The sequence below is a fragment of the Neolamprologus multifasciatus genome, chromosome 10, assembly GCF_963576455.1.
Source record: "Neolamprologus multifasciatus chromosome 10, fNeoMul1.2, whole genome shotgun sequence".
NCBI classification, from domain to species: domain Eukaryota; kingdom Metazoa; phylum Chordata; class Actinopteri; order Cichliformes; family Cichlidae; genus Neolamprologus; species Neolamprologus multifasciatus.
Genome location: NC_140448.1, coordinates 19,549,299 through 19,569,674, shown reverse-complemented (window position 1 = coordinate 19,569,674; position 20,376 = coordinate 19,549,299). Strand labels below are relative to the sequence as shown.

At 39.8% G+C, this 20,376-nt stretch overlaps 1 protein-coding gene and 1 long non-coding RNA gene across 2 annotated transcripts; one reads left to right on the top strand and one right to left on the bottom strand.

The window, feature by feature from the left end:
- Window positions 1-9,759: 9,759 nt before the first annotated feature.
- LOC146510144 (beta-2 adrenergic receptor-like) lies at window positions 9,760-19,567 on the top strand. The gene is made up of 4 exons (XM_085175258.1): window positions 9,760-10,172; window positions 13,207-13,363; window positions 13,452-13,743; window positions 17,059-19,567. The coding sequence occupies exons 2-4, from the start codon at window positions 13,210-13,212 to the stop codon at window positions 18,092-18,094; spliced, it is 1,482 nt and encodes a 493-aa protein (XP_085031384.1). The 5' UTR covers window positions 9,760-10,172; window positions 13,207-13,209; the 3' UTR covers window positions 18,095-19,567.
- Window positions 13,451-17,362, bottom strand: LOC146510145 (uncharacterized). The gene is made up of 2 exons (XR_014876514.1): window positions 17,246-17,362; window positions 13,451-17,170 (listed from the first exon to the last, which is right to left on the bottom strand). It is a non-coding gene; the product is annotated as an uncharacterized LOC146510145 (long non-coding RNA).
- Window positions 19,568-20,376: the final 809 nt, after the last annotated feature.

Here is a 20,376-nt window from a genome sequence, read left to right as displayed (position 1 = left end):
TCTATTTTCTACTCTGAATAAATGTGGGTGAGATTTGGATTCTGTTGCATTGTTTTCATTTACATTTGACACTTTTTTGGAAATGGGTTTTCAGATTCACATCTCTGAGTGATATCATTCGTGTTGTTTCTGCGCCACATTTTGTGTTACACACAGTTAAACAACAGAAAATCAGCAGGATTGACAGTGTCGTAAAGAGGGCGCTGCTGTTTTATTGCAAGCAGTTCCAACACTTCCCCTGCACAGTACAGAAGCTTACGGGATGGAGCAAATAAGAGACAGGCAGAAATACAAAGATTGTGTTGTGCCTTAGCAACAAGTCACCACATCCTCCTGGACAGGAAGTAACTGGCTTTGAAGGAAATATGACATAACACCTACCTATAAACAGCTCTGCAGTAACAGTAACATTTACCCTTACTACTGTTTCATTTACTTGCACAGTTCTAAACATGATAATGCCAATACTATTAGTAAATAATAATGGTAACTTCATTAAATAATAATAGTAAAGAAACAAACTGCAAACACAATATTGATATTGTATTCATTGTAAAATTGCTTATGACCTCATCTGTCAGTTATAAATAATTTATGACAGTAAATTCTTTTTGCTCTGTTTTTGGTCTCTGCCAACAGAAGGAATTGTGAAGGTCTTTATCTGCTGAATGCTTTGCTGTGTTTAGATGTGACCTTGTGCTATTTCTGTTCAACGTATAGCATACAGTGGGTGTTTCGAGCGTTCTTGCTCAAAATAGCTTCCCGATGAGATCAGCGAGGATGAAATAAAACGTTTAACCCACTGACATAGACGAAATCAGCCAAATCACCCGTGTAATGGATAAGCGAACACACGGGTGGATGATGGTTGAGCAACAGGCCTCTTTGAAGTCAGAATTGCAGGCTTGCAGCCTTAACAAGGTTTGCTGTGTAAAAAAACCCTAAAACTGTTTGAGAATAATTCTGTGCAATTGCTTCAAAACCTTTATTTACAGAAACACACACAGAAAAGTGAGACTATGCACTCTTTGCACTTTTTGGTTTTGCAACTACTTTAACCTTTAACCCATAAAGTTGTCTTCACAAAGACTGGGTATTCTGTGTGTCTATTTATAGCAGAAAGGAGACACAAGTCTGTACATAAAGTCACACTGTGGAGACTTTCTTCCCATCTGAAGACAAAAATTATGATCTTGACTTAAAGGAACAAGGCCTTGGTACATATGTGTTTACTTGTGAGTTCATCAGTCAGGAAATGAAACAAGTTGAAGGTGAGGCCAAGGCTATTGTGTGTTTCAGTATAATAAGTGATCCGCCTCTGCTTCCTTCATTAAAGGGTCGTAAGAGGACTCTGTGGGTCAGGATTCTGTTCTTTATTGAAGGATTTATTACATAAATCATAATCCAGAGATCAAGAGTTACAACATACGCCCTAAAAACTTCAGATTTATAGATATACGGGATTAAAATATGCCTGAAAAATCAAAAGGTGATGCTAATTATATATCATGGAGACATCCCCTGCAGTTGTCTTTTGTCTTACCTCGGGGCTTTCAATGAGAGTGTCTTTTTCATGAGTTCCATCATAACTGCTTGTTTGTGTTATGCTAGTCTACAATGTGCAGATTAAAATGCAGTGAATAATTTGGCTCAGAAACAGCTGTATTTCTCACAGCTTCTTGAAAAGCTTGTGGTACTGAAATTTTCTCTGGTAGTGGAGTAGAACCATCGCCCTTGGCTGGCTGCCACTTTCTTTTCACACATTGTTCAAACGTGGATGCCGAGCCAGTTTTTCACAGCTTTGGTTTTTATCCTTAGTCGTTCTAGCAGCTGTGTTTGGACAGATAGGAATTCTCTCAGCCTTTGGTCTACGGAGGCATAGCAGCCAAGTGCAGGAAGTAATGTGCCTTTGCCTGCTGTGCGCCAAAGAGGAAGGTGAAACTCGGGAAGTGACAAACAGCAGTTAAAATGTGTTCATTCACACAGAACCCGTGGAGCTTAGAGATACAACCAGTTTTAAATCACGCTGAAACATGAAAACCGATGAAGATTTCCTCTGATGAGCAAAAATACCAAACATTCCTCACACCCAGCTTCTCCAATGTGGGGATTTGTTGTAAACGATTCCTTTCGTTGTTGTAGATGACATGTAAAACACTAACATGCACTATGACAAGTAGTCTGAGTAGAAAAGAAAAAAACTGTTGCATGCTTGCATTTTATTCTTAACTAAAGCATGTGCAAAAGTCTTGAGTCAGCCATCATTTCTTCACCTTTTGCTTCCAAAGAGTCAGACTTTCTGGAAATTAAAGGTTTTCTGAAGGGCTTTCAAAATGTTTCATTAAGGGTTGTTTTTAACTCATTTTTTGTTGTGTCATATATAAGATAACACTTGGCAAAGAACCAATTTTAAATTGTATATTTAGTCTCTATATTTAGCCTGTCACAACAACACAACATTTCTGACCAATTCTTTAGGTGAAAAACAGCTAAGAAAAATGCCAAAGATAACAGTTACAGATAACACAAAATAGGATTTATATACCAACAAGTTGATTCTCAAAAAGCTATTAGCCAAAACCTTTGCATATCTCCGTATGATGTGCAAAGACAAAAGAAGTGGCAGGCCTACAAGCTATCTGCAAGCAGATATCTACAGTATCTGAAATCCATGTCTTCAGGAAATAGGGAAAAGAAAGATGGCTGGTTAGGATAGAGATACAACGGTGAGTGTCTACAGCCATTTGTAAAACATGCTGGAGACTCTGTTATGGTTTGGCAATGCATTTAAGCGAGTGTTGTTGGGGTTCTTGTCAAAATGAATGGAATTATTAACATAGAAAAGTATGATCAGACTTTTATCCAACATGGAATACCATCTGGAAAGTGTCTGGCTGGCAATTTTTCATCATGACAATGATTCCAAACATACTGCCAGTGAAGTAAAAGCATACCTGGACAAAAAACAACAACACAGTGGAACACCATTACTCATGGATTGGCCTAATCAGAGCCCAGATCTCAACATTATTGAAGCAGTGAGGGATCATCTTGACAGAGAACAAAACGAAAGGCAGCCAGCGTCCAAAGAAGAGCTTTGAGTGTGCTTCAAGGAGCCCGGTAAACAATTCCCGAAGAGTGCCAGGAATGCCAAGAATAGTTGGAATTAAGGTGGTCATACCAAATATTGACTTTCTGTCTCATTAGAATTGTTGCACATGTTTCGTTAATTGCTGCACCTATTTTTGCACTTTCCACAGAAAACGAACATGATAAATGATTTAGAAATGAAATGGAAATAAGCATGGCTAAACTGTCTATAGGTTAAGGTGTTTTTTAAATTCACCAAAAAAAGTCCACAGTATCAAGTAAACCGCATGTGAGGCCTTCGCTTACAAATCTGTTGAAATGTGGAAACACTTGATGCATCTGGCCGTCCCGAAGAGATAAAACTGCTGACAACTGTTTGCAAATGGTGCTTGAAAATGGAAGACAAATGACACAAGTGGGAAGAAAGTACCCGGAGGGGGTGAAATTGAGGAGAGATAAAAGATGAATGGCAGAGATACACACAGGGGAGAAAAGAAGACACTAAAGAGTTATGAGTGAAAAGGCAGAGGAGGCTAGGAAAAATGGAGAGAGTGATGAGGCCGGGCAGAAAGAGTGAAAGAGCAGACAAAATGAGAGAAGGTGAGTGATGGAAAAAAGAAAGGAAGAGAAAGGACAACAGCAACCTGATGAGAGGATGGATGAGGGGAGGAAAAGAAAAGTGCTGACGGGCAGAAAGATTGTTTTTCTTTCTGCTCGTGTGCTTCGTTCCTGTTCTGGATACCTGTCAGCACAGAAAGAGCCACCTTTTTTGAACACACATACAGGTGGTACTGTACATGGACCCCTGCATATATGTGTATGTATGAAACTTGTGTGATAGCTCAAGAAGCAAATGAAGAGCTGGCCATTTTCTCATTTAAATGGATTCTGTGTTTGTGACCCTGTGTTTTTCTTACCAACTTGTTTAACTCTAACCTAGCTTCAGGGATTACGTCAATCATCTGTCAGCACAGCAGGTCCAACAAAGTAGAGGGGATGTTTGTTTTTATGTGTTTCAATGCTCATATCAGCCTGGCCGAGGTATTGAAATGTAGGCTAACTGAAGTCCCATGTGGCAGTTAGAGCAGCTCTGTCTTCAGTGTGTTGTGGTTTCTGGGTGTAGTTCTGTAAAAAAGAAAATAGAGCTTTCATGACATTTCTCACAACAAGTCTCTGTGGGTTTTTCCATTCATCGGCACTCTTTCGCTTTTTCCTGGATTGCACACATGCAGTTCCTGTCCTTGACTCCTCTCCTCACATCCTAATTCCTTCCACCACGGCAGAGTTGGTGAGGAAGAGATAGGAGAAGGGTGGAGTCATTAAAAAAAACAAATAATTCTCAGTTTGGAGCCTCATTTTGAAGCATTGTGAATAAAACATGACTTTTGGCCAGCTGTACCTTTTTTTAAAAGGTACAGCTGCAGCCATAGATCTCAGGTATATATAGAGATCAGAAGATGTTATATAATTAGGGCTACTTTACATTCAATTCACAACATAATACAATGCGATTATCACTGTTTTTAAATGTACACAGGCACTCAAACAATGAAGGGCAACTGAACAACTGAAGCAACAAATGAATAAAAGGACCTTGAGTCCTTGAGTCCTTTGAAGGTCCTCTTTACACTTTATTTTGCATATTACAGCTGTGTGCCATCCTTCTTTAATACACTGAAGCCATGGAGTACTGTGATAGATTTCTGGGTCACTAGCAGGAGGAGAGAGAACACACAAGAAAGAATAAAAAAGAGAAATGAGAAAAGCCTCGGGTCTTTTTCTGGAAAGAGAGATTGCTTCAGACTTTTTCAGCAATTTTTGGTGGTTGAGCAACAGAGTGCTATCCTGTTCCACTGTAGTGAGAAAGATTGGGTACACTACAGCTAATATCTCAAAATCTGGGAAAGTAATTGGAAATCTAGATGGATAAAGAGCAGCAACGGGCCAGAGGAAAAATACTAAAATGAAATTTAGCAATGAGCTGTCACTTTAAGCAATGTCTATATTGACATGACAGTGTCACACAGTTGCTGCAGATTTATTGGCTGCACTTCCTTGATGCAAATCTCACATGCTATTGGATTGAGATCTGGTGGCTGTTGAAGCCATTTGAGTGCAGTGAACTTTCTGCCATGTTCACGAAACAGGTTTGAAATAAACAAAACTTTGTGACGTGATGCTTTATTCTGTAGCCATTAGAACATGGGCACGCTGCGGTCAAAGAAGGGTTGGGCATAGTCAGCAACAGTACTCAGGCAGGCTGCGGTATTTAAATGATGCTCATTTGATACTAAGCAGCTCAAAGTGTGACAAGAAAAAATCCCCCACACCACTGCACCAGCAGCCGCAGATTGAACTGTTGAGACGATGCAGGATGGGGCCATACTTTCATGTTGCTTACATCAAATTCTGGCTCTACCATCTGAAGCAGAAATAGAATAATCTTCAGCATTTTCAAATCATCTATTGTCCAGTTTTAATGAAGAAAAAAGGAAACCACTGCCATTATTGCAGTTTATGTCAAATACTGATACAGGAAAATACATGTGGTAGCAGCATGGTTTCAGTAATACCAGTGAACATTATGTACAGGATATACTGTTCAGAGCGAGTATTTCTTAGAAAAACAAAGGGGCCATACCAGAATCCAGAAGAGGTTGAAAATGTGTTTCCTTATAGACACTCAGTCGCTTCAACTTGATTTAATTACTGTTGTAATAGACCGAAACACATGCATATTTGCGCACAGTATGTGTGAGATATTTTCCTGCAGTAACTGTAGTTCAAGCTACTAAAGATCAACTTTTGAGATCGTGTATCTGGTCTCTGAGGTTCTGGAAAATATTTGCTGTAATTCAGAAAACAACCGTCTGCAGATCAGATTCAGCGACTGCTCTTTTGTGTGAAACTTTAAGGACAGTCGTCATTGACAATATAATTGTTCCCAGAACTTGGGGAGTGAACTCAGTACAGAGGTTGACTTCATGTAAATTTCTGATGAAACTTCTCAGTGATGATGGATATTTGTTTCGGCAGAAAGTAATAGAAAACATTAGAAGAAGAAAATCAATAAAAGAGACGGATGTGTTATACATGTTTATTTATCAAATCACAACAGCAGACATCCATTTTCTTAACTGTTTATCCAACATCTGATAGCCGGCGAGCATACAGATCACAGCTGCACAGGTTGCCAGGGGGAATAGAGAGACAGACAACAGCATACTCCCAAATTCACAACTGCAGTCAATTTATCATTAACGGTTAACCTATTAGCCTTGATACGAAACCCATGTAACCACAGGCAGAACAAGCAAACCCCACAGAAAAAAAGACCGTACCAAGAAGCTGCTTCTAAAACCTACAAGCAGCGTTAACCCCACTGCCCACAGCTACGAAAACATTTTCTCCACTGTTTCCTTACAAAGATTTGCTCTTCATCAGTCGATTGCTGTTATAATTTGTTCAAATAAAATCTAATTTAAGTGCTTGTGAGGACAGAATTTCAGTCACTTTGACAAACAGACAAAGAATCAACTGGTGCAGCGACATTTTAGAAACCCCTCCAAAAGGACTCGTGTGTTTTCAATGGTGTGAAATGTTGGAAAGGCAGTGTGAACTCTATATATTACCAAACGGATAACTGCACAGATAACAGAAAGTAACGTAAGAACACATAACCAGATATCACTGTATCATATTTTATATTAACACAATGAGGAAATGCTGGAAGTATTTGACAAGAAATAAAAACATTGCAGCTAAAAATATCATTAGAGTGATGGCACATGATTACCGCATTAATTTAAACATTAGACTTTTTAAAAAAAAAATGTCAATGTACTGTGTCCTAGCGTTCTTTCATTAAATGGGACTTTGGTTGAAAGAACTGGTGAGCTCAAGTGTCCAAACTTGATGTATTGCTGAGGACAGATGAAAGAAGAAACTGACAAAAAGTAACAACAAAAGAGTGACGTGAATGAGGGAGCAGCTCTGGATGGATACTTTTTGAAAGTGTGACGGGGAGCGAACGTGTGAAGAGATAGAGGAAAAGATAGGGCGCAGACGGAAGAGGCGCCAAGAGGAATGTGACAAGAGGAAGTGGCCATACTGTCTGTTCTGTCTCTTTTCCCACAGGAGGAAACATTAAAGAGCAGAAAACACAAACATAACAATAGAAATATTAGAGTTTTTATGTGTATGTCAGACAAACACTGGTACCAGCTGTGGTTTCCTCAATGAACTGAGTGCAGGCTCAGCTTTATGGGAGCTTTCATCTGCACGCTCGGGGTGATTGTTGTCTTCTGCAGTACAGACCGTAGGGTGGTCGGAGCATAACTGACTAAGATCCTGAATTTCAATCATGCTGCTCAAATGTTCAGCTTTATCTTCTACCAGTACGTTTGGACAAGAGGATGTTGCTCTGGGCTCTCTGACAGACATGCTTCAAAAGAGGGCATAAAAAAGGGAAGAAGCGAGTGCTCGTGTGATGCTCTCACTGCAGTGTGTTTCTTGCTTTTCATATACAGCTAAAAGTCTGAATGGGCTGACAAAAAAAAGTACTGCCCTAAAAACAGAACAAAACATAACCCATCAGTGGTGTATATTTTTAGATGATATAATTGCTTTGGAGAAGCAATATGTATATATATTATCAGACAGAGATAAGCCACTTTGCAATTTTGAGACGCTGTTGCTCAATCAGCCTGCTGAAGCATCTTTTATCTAACTGGTTCACATCTGAGTGGTTTCAATGCGCCGCACATGTGGGAGTCTATTGTTCACGACATGTAGGTCATCATGAGCATATAAAATGACGGCTTGTGGTGATCAAGTATGAGAAATTCTCTACATGAAAGCCTTGCTGGGTACATTCTGTGGTGTGTGGGAACCTTTAGCTGCTTCCTGTTGCACACATCACCTCCTTGACATGTAAGGTTCAGGGAAGACAGAAGACCTTCATTTGCAGCTTCAGTGGAGTTCATTCTACCCGTTTTGGTTAATGCCAGATGCCACCAGATCCGTTTACCTCGGAAGTCAGATGTCGGAACTTGGCAGTGACGTTGAGGGTGTTCCAGTGGTAAAGTCAGGTAAGCAAGAAAAAATTAGATTTTGATTGCTTCTCGGCAAGGTAGAGGAAAATTTTGAATGATCAGTTCTGACTTCCAACTTCAACTGGAACACATTAAGAGTCTTAACGTAGTAAGCACACAAGGTGGCATGATGGAAGGTGCAGGATTTGACTTAATGTCATAACTCAGTTGGGTGGCTCTCTACGAGGTAGCCTCTTTCCAAAACATTTCAGTGGCCTTATATTTGGTTGGGTATGATTACTGACACTACCACTGGTTGCATCAGAGGCATTCACGATCTTGAGCACTGGGTTGGTTTTTTATTTTGTATGTACACTGTATTTATGATTACTAGAGATCACAGATCACGTTAACAGCTTTGCACACTTATGGAGACTTACCTTGAATGCTTTAAACGCTTTCGCAGTGTTTTGTTTATATGTGACCAGTGGTGACTTGTCTGTGCTGTGATGGATCAGTGAAATGAGAAACACTGATGCACAAATATGAAGCAGCAAAGTTCATGTTCTATTGTGGGTCGTTTTCATTATGAATACAGTTCAACTGTATGCAGCCCAGTGAAAAAGTAAGTACACCCTCAGTGCTTACTTATCAATTAAGTTGGTAAGTGGCAGCCAAGTGCTGCTAATGAAATCTGATTCACTGATCATCAACAAGTGTGAGCACCTCTATAAACACTGAGATTTTGGCAGTTTGATGGTCTGGAGCGCAACAAACCTGGATTCATTAGAAGGGCAGCCAGGAGAAAGCCTCCTGTCTCTAAAAAGAACATAGCAGCATGGTTAAAGTGTCCTTAGCTCATACCAAAGCGAAGATCTTCGGCTATATTTCACAGCACCCCGTTTGGCAAAACCAAACCCAATAATAATGATAATGATATTTTGCAGCCACATCATCTGGGGACCTTGTGTAAACGAAAGCTCAATGAACTGAACCAACACTGCAATGAAGAGTGTGCCAAAAGTCCCCCACAAGCATATGAAAGACGGATAAAGTCATTCTACAAGCTACTGAATCAAGGTGTGCACTTAGTTTTTCACAGGACTGTGTAGCGGTAGAGAAATCAAGGAAATACTTCGTGAATTGATGTCTTTTAGAAAATTCAAAATTACATAATAAAACACTTTGTTTCCCACATCCACTGCCTCTAAGTTTGTTTTAATGAGACTTCATGTAGTCCACATTGTATTAAACATTTTAATATAAAATTATAAATATTAAAATCAGCCCTGCAGTTTGGAACAAAGAAACAATCTAATTTAAGGTTTAATGCAACAAGAGACTGGTGAATGGATGTTTAGCCTTGACTTTCTGTCTGAGCATGCAAAGTGATTCTTATTATATCCTCATACTGATACTGAATGCGCAGGTTATGGGAATACAGTATAACGCCATATTCAGTTTGAATAGTGTTGCTGTTATGTTTTGCACTGCTGTGGTGCAGAAGTACAGCTAAACAGCAGCCAAATACAGAAGTCTGTGGTTTTGTTTGGCACCTCCTATGTGAGAATGTGAGGAGGGCGGTGCTGAAAAGAAGCTCAGAAAAGCTGCCCTGAATAAATAAATGTTAAAACCCTAAGGTTTCCCAGAGAGCACTGGGTGCTGTCCGGCTGTCAGTGCACTGCAGACATATGATATATAGCAAAAGCCATTCCTTGTCCTCTGATAGGCTACTATCCTGCTGTGATGTCATCGTGGCTTGCTTATAAAAAAGGCTGACAGACTCAGCTGCTTCAAAGGGGCAAGTGTGCTTGAGACCTGAAAGTGTTTATACATGTGTGGGAACAGAAACAGGGAGCGAGACAGAGCACGCGCGTGTGTGTGTTTGTCTGTGCATGTCAGTCGCACACTAACTCCTGAAATTAACAACTCAGCAAAAAATGAAGAAAAAGCTGCTGGCAGACACTTTATTATGAATCTTTGTGTGGTGGATTTAAAAGCTTCTGGAGTATGAAATCACTGGACTGAAGAAGAGGACAAAGTCTGGAGGTAACAATTAAAGAACACCTGAAAATTAAAATCTGTTTTACAAAGTGCAAATCTTGCAGGCAACCTATTTGTCACGGGTGGAAGCACCACTCTCTGTGATTTATTTGGACTTTTCAAAGCAGTGAAATTAATATATATTTAAAGTAAATGCTAAGGGTTTTTCTTAAGTTTTTCTAGTTTTACAAGACTATTTGATGATGACATTGTTTAAAACATGTGCACCTAACTCTGACATCACGGGAGATTTGAAGATTACCTATCATATAATCGTTTAAATTGTCTGACAAAACCTACAGATATCATTGATTTTCTTCCTTTTCTTCCTGTTATTATGGTATCAGGACAGAAACTTGTTTACCTTTTCCTAGTAAAGCATGTGTCATTTTCACAGTTTGCTCTACCGCCATCTCTTTATTTTACCGATGACAACAAAAGCTGGGTGTTCTCTCTCTCTGTGTATTTTCCACACACTTGCAGCTTCATGCTTATATTTGTGCAAGCGCTTTTGTGTGTTAAGTGCTCAGTGTACTTACTATCGCCATGCTCCCTCAGCCCAAATATTGGGACTTTTACATTTCAGTAAATCTTTTGTGTTTGATTCGGTCTCGGGTGTTTAAACAGTTTTGGTTAGGGAGGCGATTGGAGTCAGTTTTCCAAGTTTGACTTGGTATTAATGTGTGCAACCACCTCCTGGAGTACTGATCCCCTCTGCAGGGGTAGTACAGGGGTCATTAGGGCAAAGAGTAACAGTGTAAGTGACTGGTGTTGTGAGAAAAACAACAGCGACAGCGACATCACAAAACATAAATGAATTAACAAGTACATGAAAGTCAGATTTTTGTGTGTGTAGTGCACAATCACACGCATTATTGTATAACAGAACTCATTTCAAAGCACAATTAATGAAAATGCTATTTTTAAAAGGAGTCTGCACTTACCTTTCCAGCAGATCCATCATTTTCTCTGCACTTTTAGTTTGTATTTACTAAAATGTTAATGTGCTGACTTAGGGACGTTTTCCAAGCGATGACGAATGTTCGCACAAACATGCTGCTGTGGACGCAGACGGCATGATTGACAGCATACCTGCTCTCCAAATTAACGTGCGGTGCCTCGCACTTGCAAAGTAATGACACCGTTTAACTTTCATGTTTAGACGATTATGCCACTTACGGGATGACTGTCATAAAAACAACAATCGCCCGACATTTAAAAAGCATCCCAAAATTCAACACTTTGCTCATTGACCATGGGAGAACTGGGTAAACACTCGTGAATCAATGCACCTCTTTACTGCTGCCAATTAACATATGTTGAGAGTGTTTGGACTGCATTGGAATAAAGCCAACATTCACATGCATCTAAGTGCAAATGCACACAGAAGATCCAGTTGGCCAAACAGCCTTACGATTAGCATTAAGACATAGATGTGTTCTTCTCTTAATTGCACATATTGGAGAAAAGCAAAAATAAGAAAAATGCCACCTGTGAAGGGCAAACAGTCCATAAGTAGTAGACATTTAGTATCTGTACAACGTACCATCCCCCGACAGGGATCTACATCAGAAGCGCAAACAAGGATCGCCATGTGTCTGCTGTCAGTTAGATGCCTGCTGTGGAAGAGCATTTATGTTCAGCCCCCCAAAAAACAGACGTCTTGTTTTTATTATTACTATTTATGCTGGAACATGACTAGAAATAGCATTGAGGAATAAATGCAACTGATGCCAAAACTTTATTGTTATGTATTTTTTAATGTATCACTGGAATATATCTATAAAGCATCAGAGCAATGTGGGGATTATTTATTTAAGCTGCCTGTTGTTGCTCTGCCGTGCACTGCTCCTTTGCAAACACCAGTATACGGGCTCCTGGAGCCTATATAGTATTTCACAAGCCTTGCTCTTCCTCAGCATCAGTTATTTGTGCTTAGTAACACCCTGAATCGAAAGTGTACACTCTGTACCATGGCACTAAGATTAGTGTGTAGAGGAAGTCCTGATGGCCTAGTGGTTTGGACAAGGACTTTTACTTCCTGTTAAAGTTTGCTGCTCACTTTTCTCCTGTTTTCTGTCACTGCAGTATTCAGTATCAGTTTTAAAAAAAAATGAAAACTAAAAATCTTGTGTTGCTATAAACTCCCTTTTTCTGTCAACACAGAAAAAGGGAGTTTATAGCAACACAAGGCAAGAAAAACATGAAGTTGGATGCTGATACATGACATTATATCACAGGACGTATGTTGTCACTGGGGAGGATACGTTTAAATCATGACAATATAGAGGAACATATAACTTCCTCTGTGAACACATATACACAGTATGCATGTTTCGATAAGATAAAAAGCAGGCTATCTCTCATGCACAGACTTCTGTGAAAGCTATTTTTCATCAAATACTGCTCAAAGTTTGATATCTTTTCATTCTTTGATCATTCTGGCAGAAAGAATGATCTGTTGGAATACAAACAGCTTACATATACTCCTGTGTGTGTTAATGGCACTTTAGGAGCACAATCATCTTTCTGTGCATTTACTTATGTAAGCACTATTACATAACAAGGGCATTTAGTGTCTTCATTTACACATGTTGCAGGAGCCATCCTCTTGCTTTTACCAGCACTGGCATTTGCTTTTTTGTTTTAATGGCATTAATGGTGTAAAAAAAAAGGAATACCCTTATTTGTTAAAGAAGGCCAAACAGATCAAAGGGTCACATGTAATCTTATTCAAAAAGCATCGGAGCCCGAGTAGATAACACCCCACTAGTGTGTGTGGACTCGTTGCAGCCAAATGCTGATCCTGTGGACTGAGGCTACACCAAAAAAAAACATACAAATCCCATAAGCTGCTGCACAAACTGCTAAAAGCATGACAAACACAGAGGCATACCAAGGAACAAATACAAGCTGTCCAATCTCTTGTATACCTTTTTAAACGTCTTCCCTACTAAATTGATCATGCATGCAAAACAATCAGTTTATGTGTCTTTATCTTTCGTGACCAAAGCTGTGTTTTTGTGTGTTTTCGCTGTAGATCATGGGAAGTGTGAGTACTGTGTTAGCACAGACTAACCATTCACAGCACAGTAACTTCACCCAGGTCTTCAATTCTTCTAGACCAGAGTACAGCGATGCAGAACTCGTGCTGCTTGGTGTTGCTATGGCCATTCTGGTCCTGGCTATAGTTTTTGGTAAGCTGTGACTCTTTCGGTTCAATCAAGCGCTTTTACAATTGATCCAGTTTATAGTTTCGAATACAGTTTGCTTTCTTCTACACAGGAAACGTGTTGGTGATTACCGCCATCCTGCGGTTTCAGCGGCTCCAGACTGTCACCAATCTTTTCATTGCCTCACTGGCTGTTGCTGACCTCATCATGGGTGTGGTTGTGGTCCCCTTTGGCTCTATCTCCATCCTGCGGGGAGTCTGGCAGTTCGGAAATTTCATGTGTGATTTCTGGACAGCGACCGATGTGCTATGCGTGACTGCCAGCATTGAAACGCTTTGTGTGATCGCACTGGACCGCTACCTTGCCATCACCTCACCGCTCCGCTACCCAACACTGCTCACCAGGTACAAAAGAGATGTAGCTTGGCTAGTATGTAGTATGAGGTTAGATCAAGCTGCTACTGCAAATATCTCTACATTTTCAAACTTTCCAAGATGTTGCACACTTAGTTAAACCCAACCAGTGATGTCACATCAGGTGCTTTCTGTCTCCTGTTAAAGGCAAACACTGTTGACACTTGCTGCGGTACAACCAGAGGTGCAACATACTGGAAAATATGAGTCCTTTATTTAGGGCATTAGTGACAGTTTTCCTTGTAGTGTGGCTATAGCCTCCTCTCTGAAGAGTTGTTTCTATAAGACTTTAATTAAGGTTAAATAATCTAACTTTAAACCACTTAAAAAAGGAAACTCTACTTTTTGCTCACATCAAAGTCTGTTCAGGATTGCAGCTAAACACGTGAAAATATTGATGTTCCCTTTTGTACCCCTGTGCAAAGTCTGATACAGCTTGGGTTAGAGTCAGCTAGGGAGTGCAGATTGCATTTAAGGTTGAAAATAAATCTAGAGGTGTAGAGTTTCAAAGACGTGAGCTTTCTGTACCTCTGACTTTTCGTTTGAGGCTGGACATTTGGGGTTACAACCTTCAAAGTCATATTTATTCTTGCTAATATTTATTTTTGTTCTCTTCAGTGCCGCAGGCACAGCACTTGATTTTATTGTATTTGTTACAATGACAATGAAGATATTCTGATTCTCAAATACAGTCGTGGTAAAATATAGATATAGTAACATTTAAAATAATCGTTAGCAGGTCTTAAAATTAGTTAAATAAAACTTTAAATGAACAACAATACATTGGACATATTACACTGTGTGACTATTTATTATACAAAATTAATGCCTGATCGCAGAAGCAGTGTGTGAAAAACTGAATACTTCCTTACTGCTTCCGTTGGAAAAAACAGGGTAGGTAGCAGCCAGGTGCTGCTAATCAAATGCACTTTATTAAATGTGTAAGTGCCTCAATAAAAGATGTTTTGGCAGTTTGCTGTTGGCAGTTTGCTGTTCTGGAACAGTTTGTTGTTCTGGAACACACACCTGGAACATTCAGGTGTGTGTTAACACAATGCGAAGAAGAAAAAACATCAGCAGTGATTTTATGGACGGGGTTACAAGGCCATTTTTAAACAATTTGAAATCCATCATTCTAAACTGAGAAAAAGTATTCACGAGTGAAAAACATTCGAGACAGCTGCTAATCTTCCAATGAGTCGACTCCTCAGCAAATTCCTCCTGTCGGACCGTGCAGTGCTCAAAGAAACTGCAAAATACCCAAGAGCTACATCTCAGACTCTGCAGGCCTCACTTAGCATGTTAAATGTTGAAGTTCGTGATGGTACAATTAAAAAAAGACTGAACAAGCATGGCTTGTTTTGGCTGAGTTGCCAGGAGAAAGCCTCTTCTCTTGAAAAAGAGCATAGCAGCACAGCTTCGGTTTGCAAAGTTGCTTTGGAACAAACCACAAGACTTCTGGAACAAAGTCCTTTGTGGATTCTTTGGCTGTATTGTGCAGCGCCACATTTGGTGAAAGCCAAACACAGCATATTAACACAAGCACCTCATTCAAAATCTCAAGCCCACTTTTTGCACCTTGCAGTCAGTGAGTCGATCATGAACTCTGTGTACCAAAGTATTTTAGGTCAAATTTGATCATGCAACACGACAATGATCACAAGCACAGCAGGCAATCTTCAATGACTCAAAAACAAAAGATGTTCTAACTCAGTCAGACCCAGTTACTGTTGTTGCGAAATCAGTTTTACCCCTGTTCTTTTATTCGTCGAAACTTCCAGAGACGGCACCGGAACTCAGTAGTCATTTTCACAAAACTTTTATTCATCTTTATTCATCTTCATTTAAGCATGCACTTCTAGAAGGGAAGACGAGGCCGGTGTGTCCCTCTGCAAAATCTTCACCCCTTTGTTAGTTACAGCCAGCTTTATAGAGGTGTCCCCATCATAAAACCCCCCTACGGTGTGCTGCAAACTCTGTGTCTGTCTTTGTGAGTGCTCGTGTGTGACTGTGTACGCATACCTGTATGTATGTGTATGCGCGTAAGTGAGTGTGCGTGACAGTTAAAACACTGTGGGTGTAGGTGACTCCCTAGAGGTCATAAAACCCATCTCCCTTCCAGACCACAGTTATCCAGGTCAAATGTTGAGACCCCCACCCAAACATTCTCTGGGGAATTTCCTCTCAGGATTAACTCCTCTCTGTTTTACTTTCACAGTTCAACTGGGGGAGGGGTCTCCTACAATCTACTCCTAAGTTCATGACAGTCAGGCCTTTATTACATTGAGGGCAGTGTCAGTGTCTCTACAATAATTCTACATTCTATGTTAACACATTTCTAAACTCTAAAATAAGCTAAACATTTCTACACTGTCCAGACTTCTAGCTGATTGAAATTCTGTGTGTAAGAGAGCTTAAGACCTTAAGAGAGCTTTGAGTAAATGAAAACCTGCTCACACTGATGAACGGAAACACCTCTGTAAAGAAGAATAAATCATAATTCCCCCACAATGATGTGAGAGACTGATAAAGACACACAGAGAAAGACTATTTCAAGTTATTGCTGCTCAAGGTTGTTCTGCAAGCAAATAATTCATGGGGTTTTTTTTACACACTGCTTCCACATATTAGCTTTGTTTTTATTGCAGAAATAATGACACATGTTGTTCATCTCAAGTTATAGTAACCTCATTTTAAGACATGATGATAAAGACTAGACAATGTTTACAAAAATTAATCCTGATATGTAAAACCTTAGAAATTATAGATGCCGTACTTCTTTTTTCTTTTTTTTACCATTATTATATCTGACTCAAATTCATCAAATTAATACATGTATAATGTAGGTAACAGTAAAGAAGAAAAGCCATTATCTTAGCGATTAGCCATTTTAAATCTGAATGAATCAGAAGGACATATTTAGCAGAATATAGTTAACCAGACCCCAAACTTATAATTACCCACAAATACGTTACATATAAAATTTAAACGGAAGCTTAAGTAGACCACCAAACTGAAAAAGCGTGTATTTGGCATATGACATGGGGAGAATGAGAAGAATGAAGCATGTTATCTCTGCATGACGCAGTGCAGCTCATGTTACCTGCCTGAGCTAGATCCTGGGCTTAGCTGTAGTTAATTTAGAATGTAGTCGTGGCTATTATGTTGCTTTTAGAGCTCTTTTACATTTTTGGACAACCAGCATAATATTTAACTAAGAAATTATCTCTGTGTTGTCACTCACGTCTACTGTTTGCAACGTTCTTCACTTCTCTGCGCACTCTTTTGTCTCCTGCTGATAACCAGGGGTCGAGCTGTAGCAGTGGTGCTTGCAGTTTGGGTGGTGGCCTCCCTCATCTCCTTCCTACCCATACATCTGAAGATGTCGGTGTCACGTGATCCCAGAGCTCTCCAATGTCTGGAAGATGAAAACTGCTGTGAGTTCAACACGAATACGGCATACGCAGTGACTTCTTCAATTGTATCATTCTACCTGCCACTGGTGGTGATGATTTTCCTGTACACCCGCGTGTTCCAGGAGGCTCAGAAACAGCTGGAGAAGATCCGAGGAAGGGAAAGACATATGTATAACTTGCATTGCGCTTCACAGTTTGCTTATCCTGATGATAGCCCTGCATTAAATCAAAGCAGGACAGGAACTGAGGTGGGAGAAGAAGCAGGAGACGATAGTCTAAATATGCAAAACCCAAGTATAGACACTGGTAAAGAAGGAAAGGGGAAAGAGAGCAGATTGAGGACAGACAAAGGGGACGGAAAACATTCCGCCACAAAGCGTCTTAAGTTTTCTCTTAAAGAACATAAAGCTGTAAAAACTCTGGGTATCATCATGGGAACTTTCACACTGTGTTGGCTACCATTCTTCATCCTCAACATCCTCAGAGACATACTCAGCCTGGAAAACATTGAGGTACCCTTTAGACTCCTCAATTGGCTTGGATATTCCAACTCAGCCTTCAACCCTCTCATCTACTGTCGCAGCCCCGATTTCAGGCACGCCTTCCAGGAGATACTCCGTTTGAGGAGTAAGGGAAGACAGTGGAGCATAAGGAGACTATTGGGACTATGCAGCGAGAACAGTGGTTATCCCCCACAAAGGCTGAATGGGAACTCAGCTCTTACTGATGTTAAAGAACTTGACATTCAGCATTCTAGATGGAAGGGCAGTGTGGAGAATTCAATTCAAGGCAGCTCACTGAATCTAGCTCCTCCATCTTCTTGCTCTGAGCAAGTTTTAGATGTAGCTCCAGGATCCTTGACCAACGGGCAGGCAAATCGTTCTGCCACCTGGAGCTGTAAGGACAGTCTGAGTTCAATAGCTTGACCAATTAGAGCATTAGGATTCCCATTGTGTGTGCAGTAAGCACCGATTTGTTGAAGTTAATAATGTTTGTGTTTGAGAGTTGAGTAACTCAACCTTTTGGTGTTTTATAAGGCCACATTGTCAGCGTTTTTATTTATTATCCAGGGTCCGATTTTTCCTCATAATGGCGTGAATCAAGAAGGCAGCTACATGGGCAAACCATATTCAGCAGTGTCTCCTTTCAAACAGGTATGAAGTTTGTCTCGATCATGAAGGCATCATGCTGTAGCTTATTTAACAAAAAAAAAGGGCAGTTTTTTGGTTCACGAGCTATAAACACAGGAAAAGTTTGCAAAGCAGCGCCTTGAAAAAAAACTCACAAAGTGACATCAAACATTATCAACTTCCTCAAATTGGAATTACTACAGGGATGATATTGGTACCAAATAAAACATGTTTTAAGAGTACTAAAATATCATGCATGCTATTCATTCCAAAATGCTCCTCGACTAAAGTCATGAGATTACCTGTTGCTTAAAAACAGAAGAGGAGTGAGCCGTCGGCGAGAAGGTTGCTGCTTCAAATCACTGCACATTGTCAAAAAGATCATTGTCCTCATAATAAGAGTGCAGCACAGCAGCATTAGAATGTACTGGAGAGTCAGAACATTAAATACTTAAACGTTTGGACTTTCAACTACTGTTGATCATTAACAGCCCCTGAGTTATCAGGTGGGATGAATAAGATTCGCATCAGTAGATGTACCTCTACACCTCCCAAAGCTAATATTTATTTAAGAATCAATGTCAAAATCCTACATTGCCTTGTTCTCGAGTTATCTCATTCACAAGATTTCCTGAAAACTTGACCTCTGAGGTCAAGGTCACTGAGATTCTGACTCGTTCGAGATTTTTATCAATTTGAATATCCTGCGTCGCCTCGTTCTCGAGTTATCTCCATCACAAACTTGAGTGTCTACCTTGCCCGCCCACTTGCCAGGGTTACAATAATACTCAATCAGGTTTATACAGCTGAAGGGTAAAAATGAATTTTAGAATAAGTAAAAGTGTTTTGACAGAACATAATGTGTTCTTGCAAAATACCATCAAAATACCAGATGAGGACTACCTGTCTTGAAAAGCTGCCACAGTAATGGAGCCTTTTAAGTCAAAAACGATGGTTTCTTACATTGTTCCACAAAGGATTAAATGTGAAATTTAAATAATATTTGCAGTTAAAATAAACTTTTTTTTTCTCAGAAACCAAAGTTTATGTATAATATCAAGATAAACTCTCCGTGAACCAGAACCCAACAGGACTGAGATAAGAAACTACATGTTTGCCCAGTGGCCAAAGGTTTTATTTGAAACAGGGAGTATATTTTAAGGCTCGCAGTTTGCCTGTTTTCTCCATTCCTTCTAACAAAACTCACAACTGGTCTGTAGTTATTTGGTGGTGTATAACTGTGTATCAGATAAACATGTGAGACCCAAACTTGTGACTGTCATAAGTGTCCTCCCCATGTGTTGGCTTCCTTTCATCACGTATTCCCTTAAAGTATATCCCCCACTTTGTCCCTCCACCAACAACACCATGAACCCACGCTTTCCCCCTGTCTGCTTTTGCTCTGTTATAAGTATGAAGGGTGCACTCTGTCACAAGAGCTGGGAGATCTTTTTTTATGTAGTTGGATCTGGTTCAATAACATTGTCTGTTACACTCCCTGTAAAAACATACCAATCAGGTTACACATATTTTAAGTGCTTACTTTATACATTGCTCTCAGCAGACGCTTTGCAGAAACAAAAAAATTGTTTGGATTATTTCACCATTTCCTAAATTCAAAGTGATGATAATAAATTTGTCCAAATACGAAGCAGAGCAAGTCAGACTGAAAATGATCTCTCTTGTTCATCTTTTATGTGCACAAATAATTATTTGATATGTGATTTTTTTTTTTAAATACTCTTGAACAATGTCAGTTACTGTAAATATCACCTGCATGTATCTGTCTCAGTGTACAGTATGTTTACAGTATGTGAAAATGAGTATTTTTGCAATGTAAAGCTCAAAACATCCACAGTTGTTGAAATTTGGTTTACCTTTCAGGTGGGTGTTGTTTTTTGCATTGGGGTTGTCACTACCCGATCCGTACCGGAAACCCGATCGGTACCCCGCATGCGCGAAAGGTGTCTACTTCCGGTCGAAACGTTTTACGATAGTTACAGGTCAGAGTATCTGTTAAGATGTTAAGAATAATAAGTATCTCTTAAAATGTTTCCGATAATGAAACATTTAATATA

What these genes read in the sequence shown, in the direction of transcription:
- LOC146510144 (XM_085175258.1), top strand. Translation starts at nt 13,210, where the DNA reads ATGGGAAGTGTGAGTACTGTGTTAGCACAGACTAACCATTCACAGCAC. An exon ending in GGTCCTGGCTATAGTTTTTG is followed by an intron (nt 13,364 to 13,451) that starts GTAAGCTGTGAC and finishes TCTTCTACACAG; the next exon opens with GAAACGTGTTGGTGATTACC. An exon ending in TACCCAACACTGCTCACCAG is followed by an intron (nt 13,744 to 17,058) that starts GTACAAAAGAGA and finishes GCTGATAACCAG; the next exon opens with GGGTCGAGCTGTAGCAGTGG.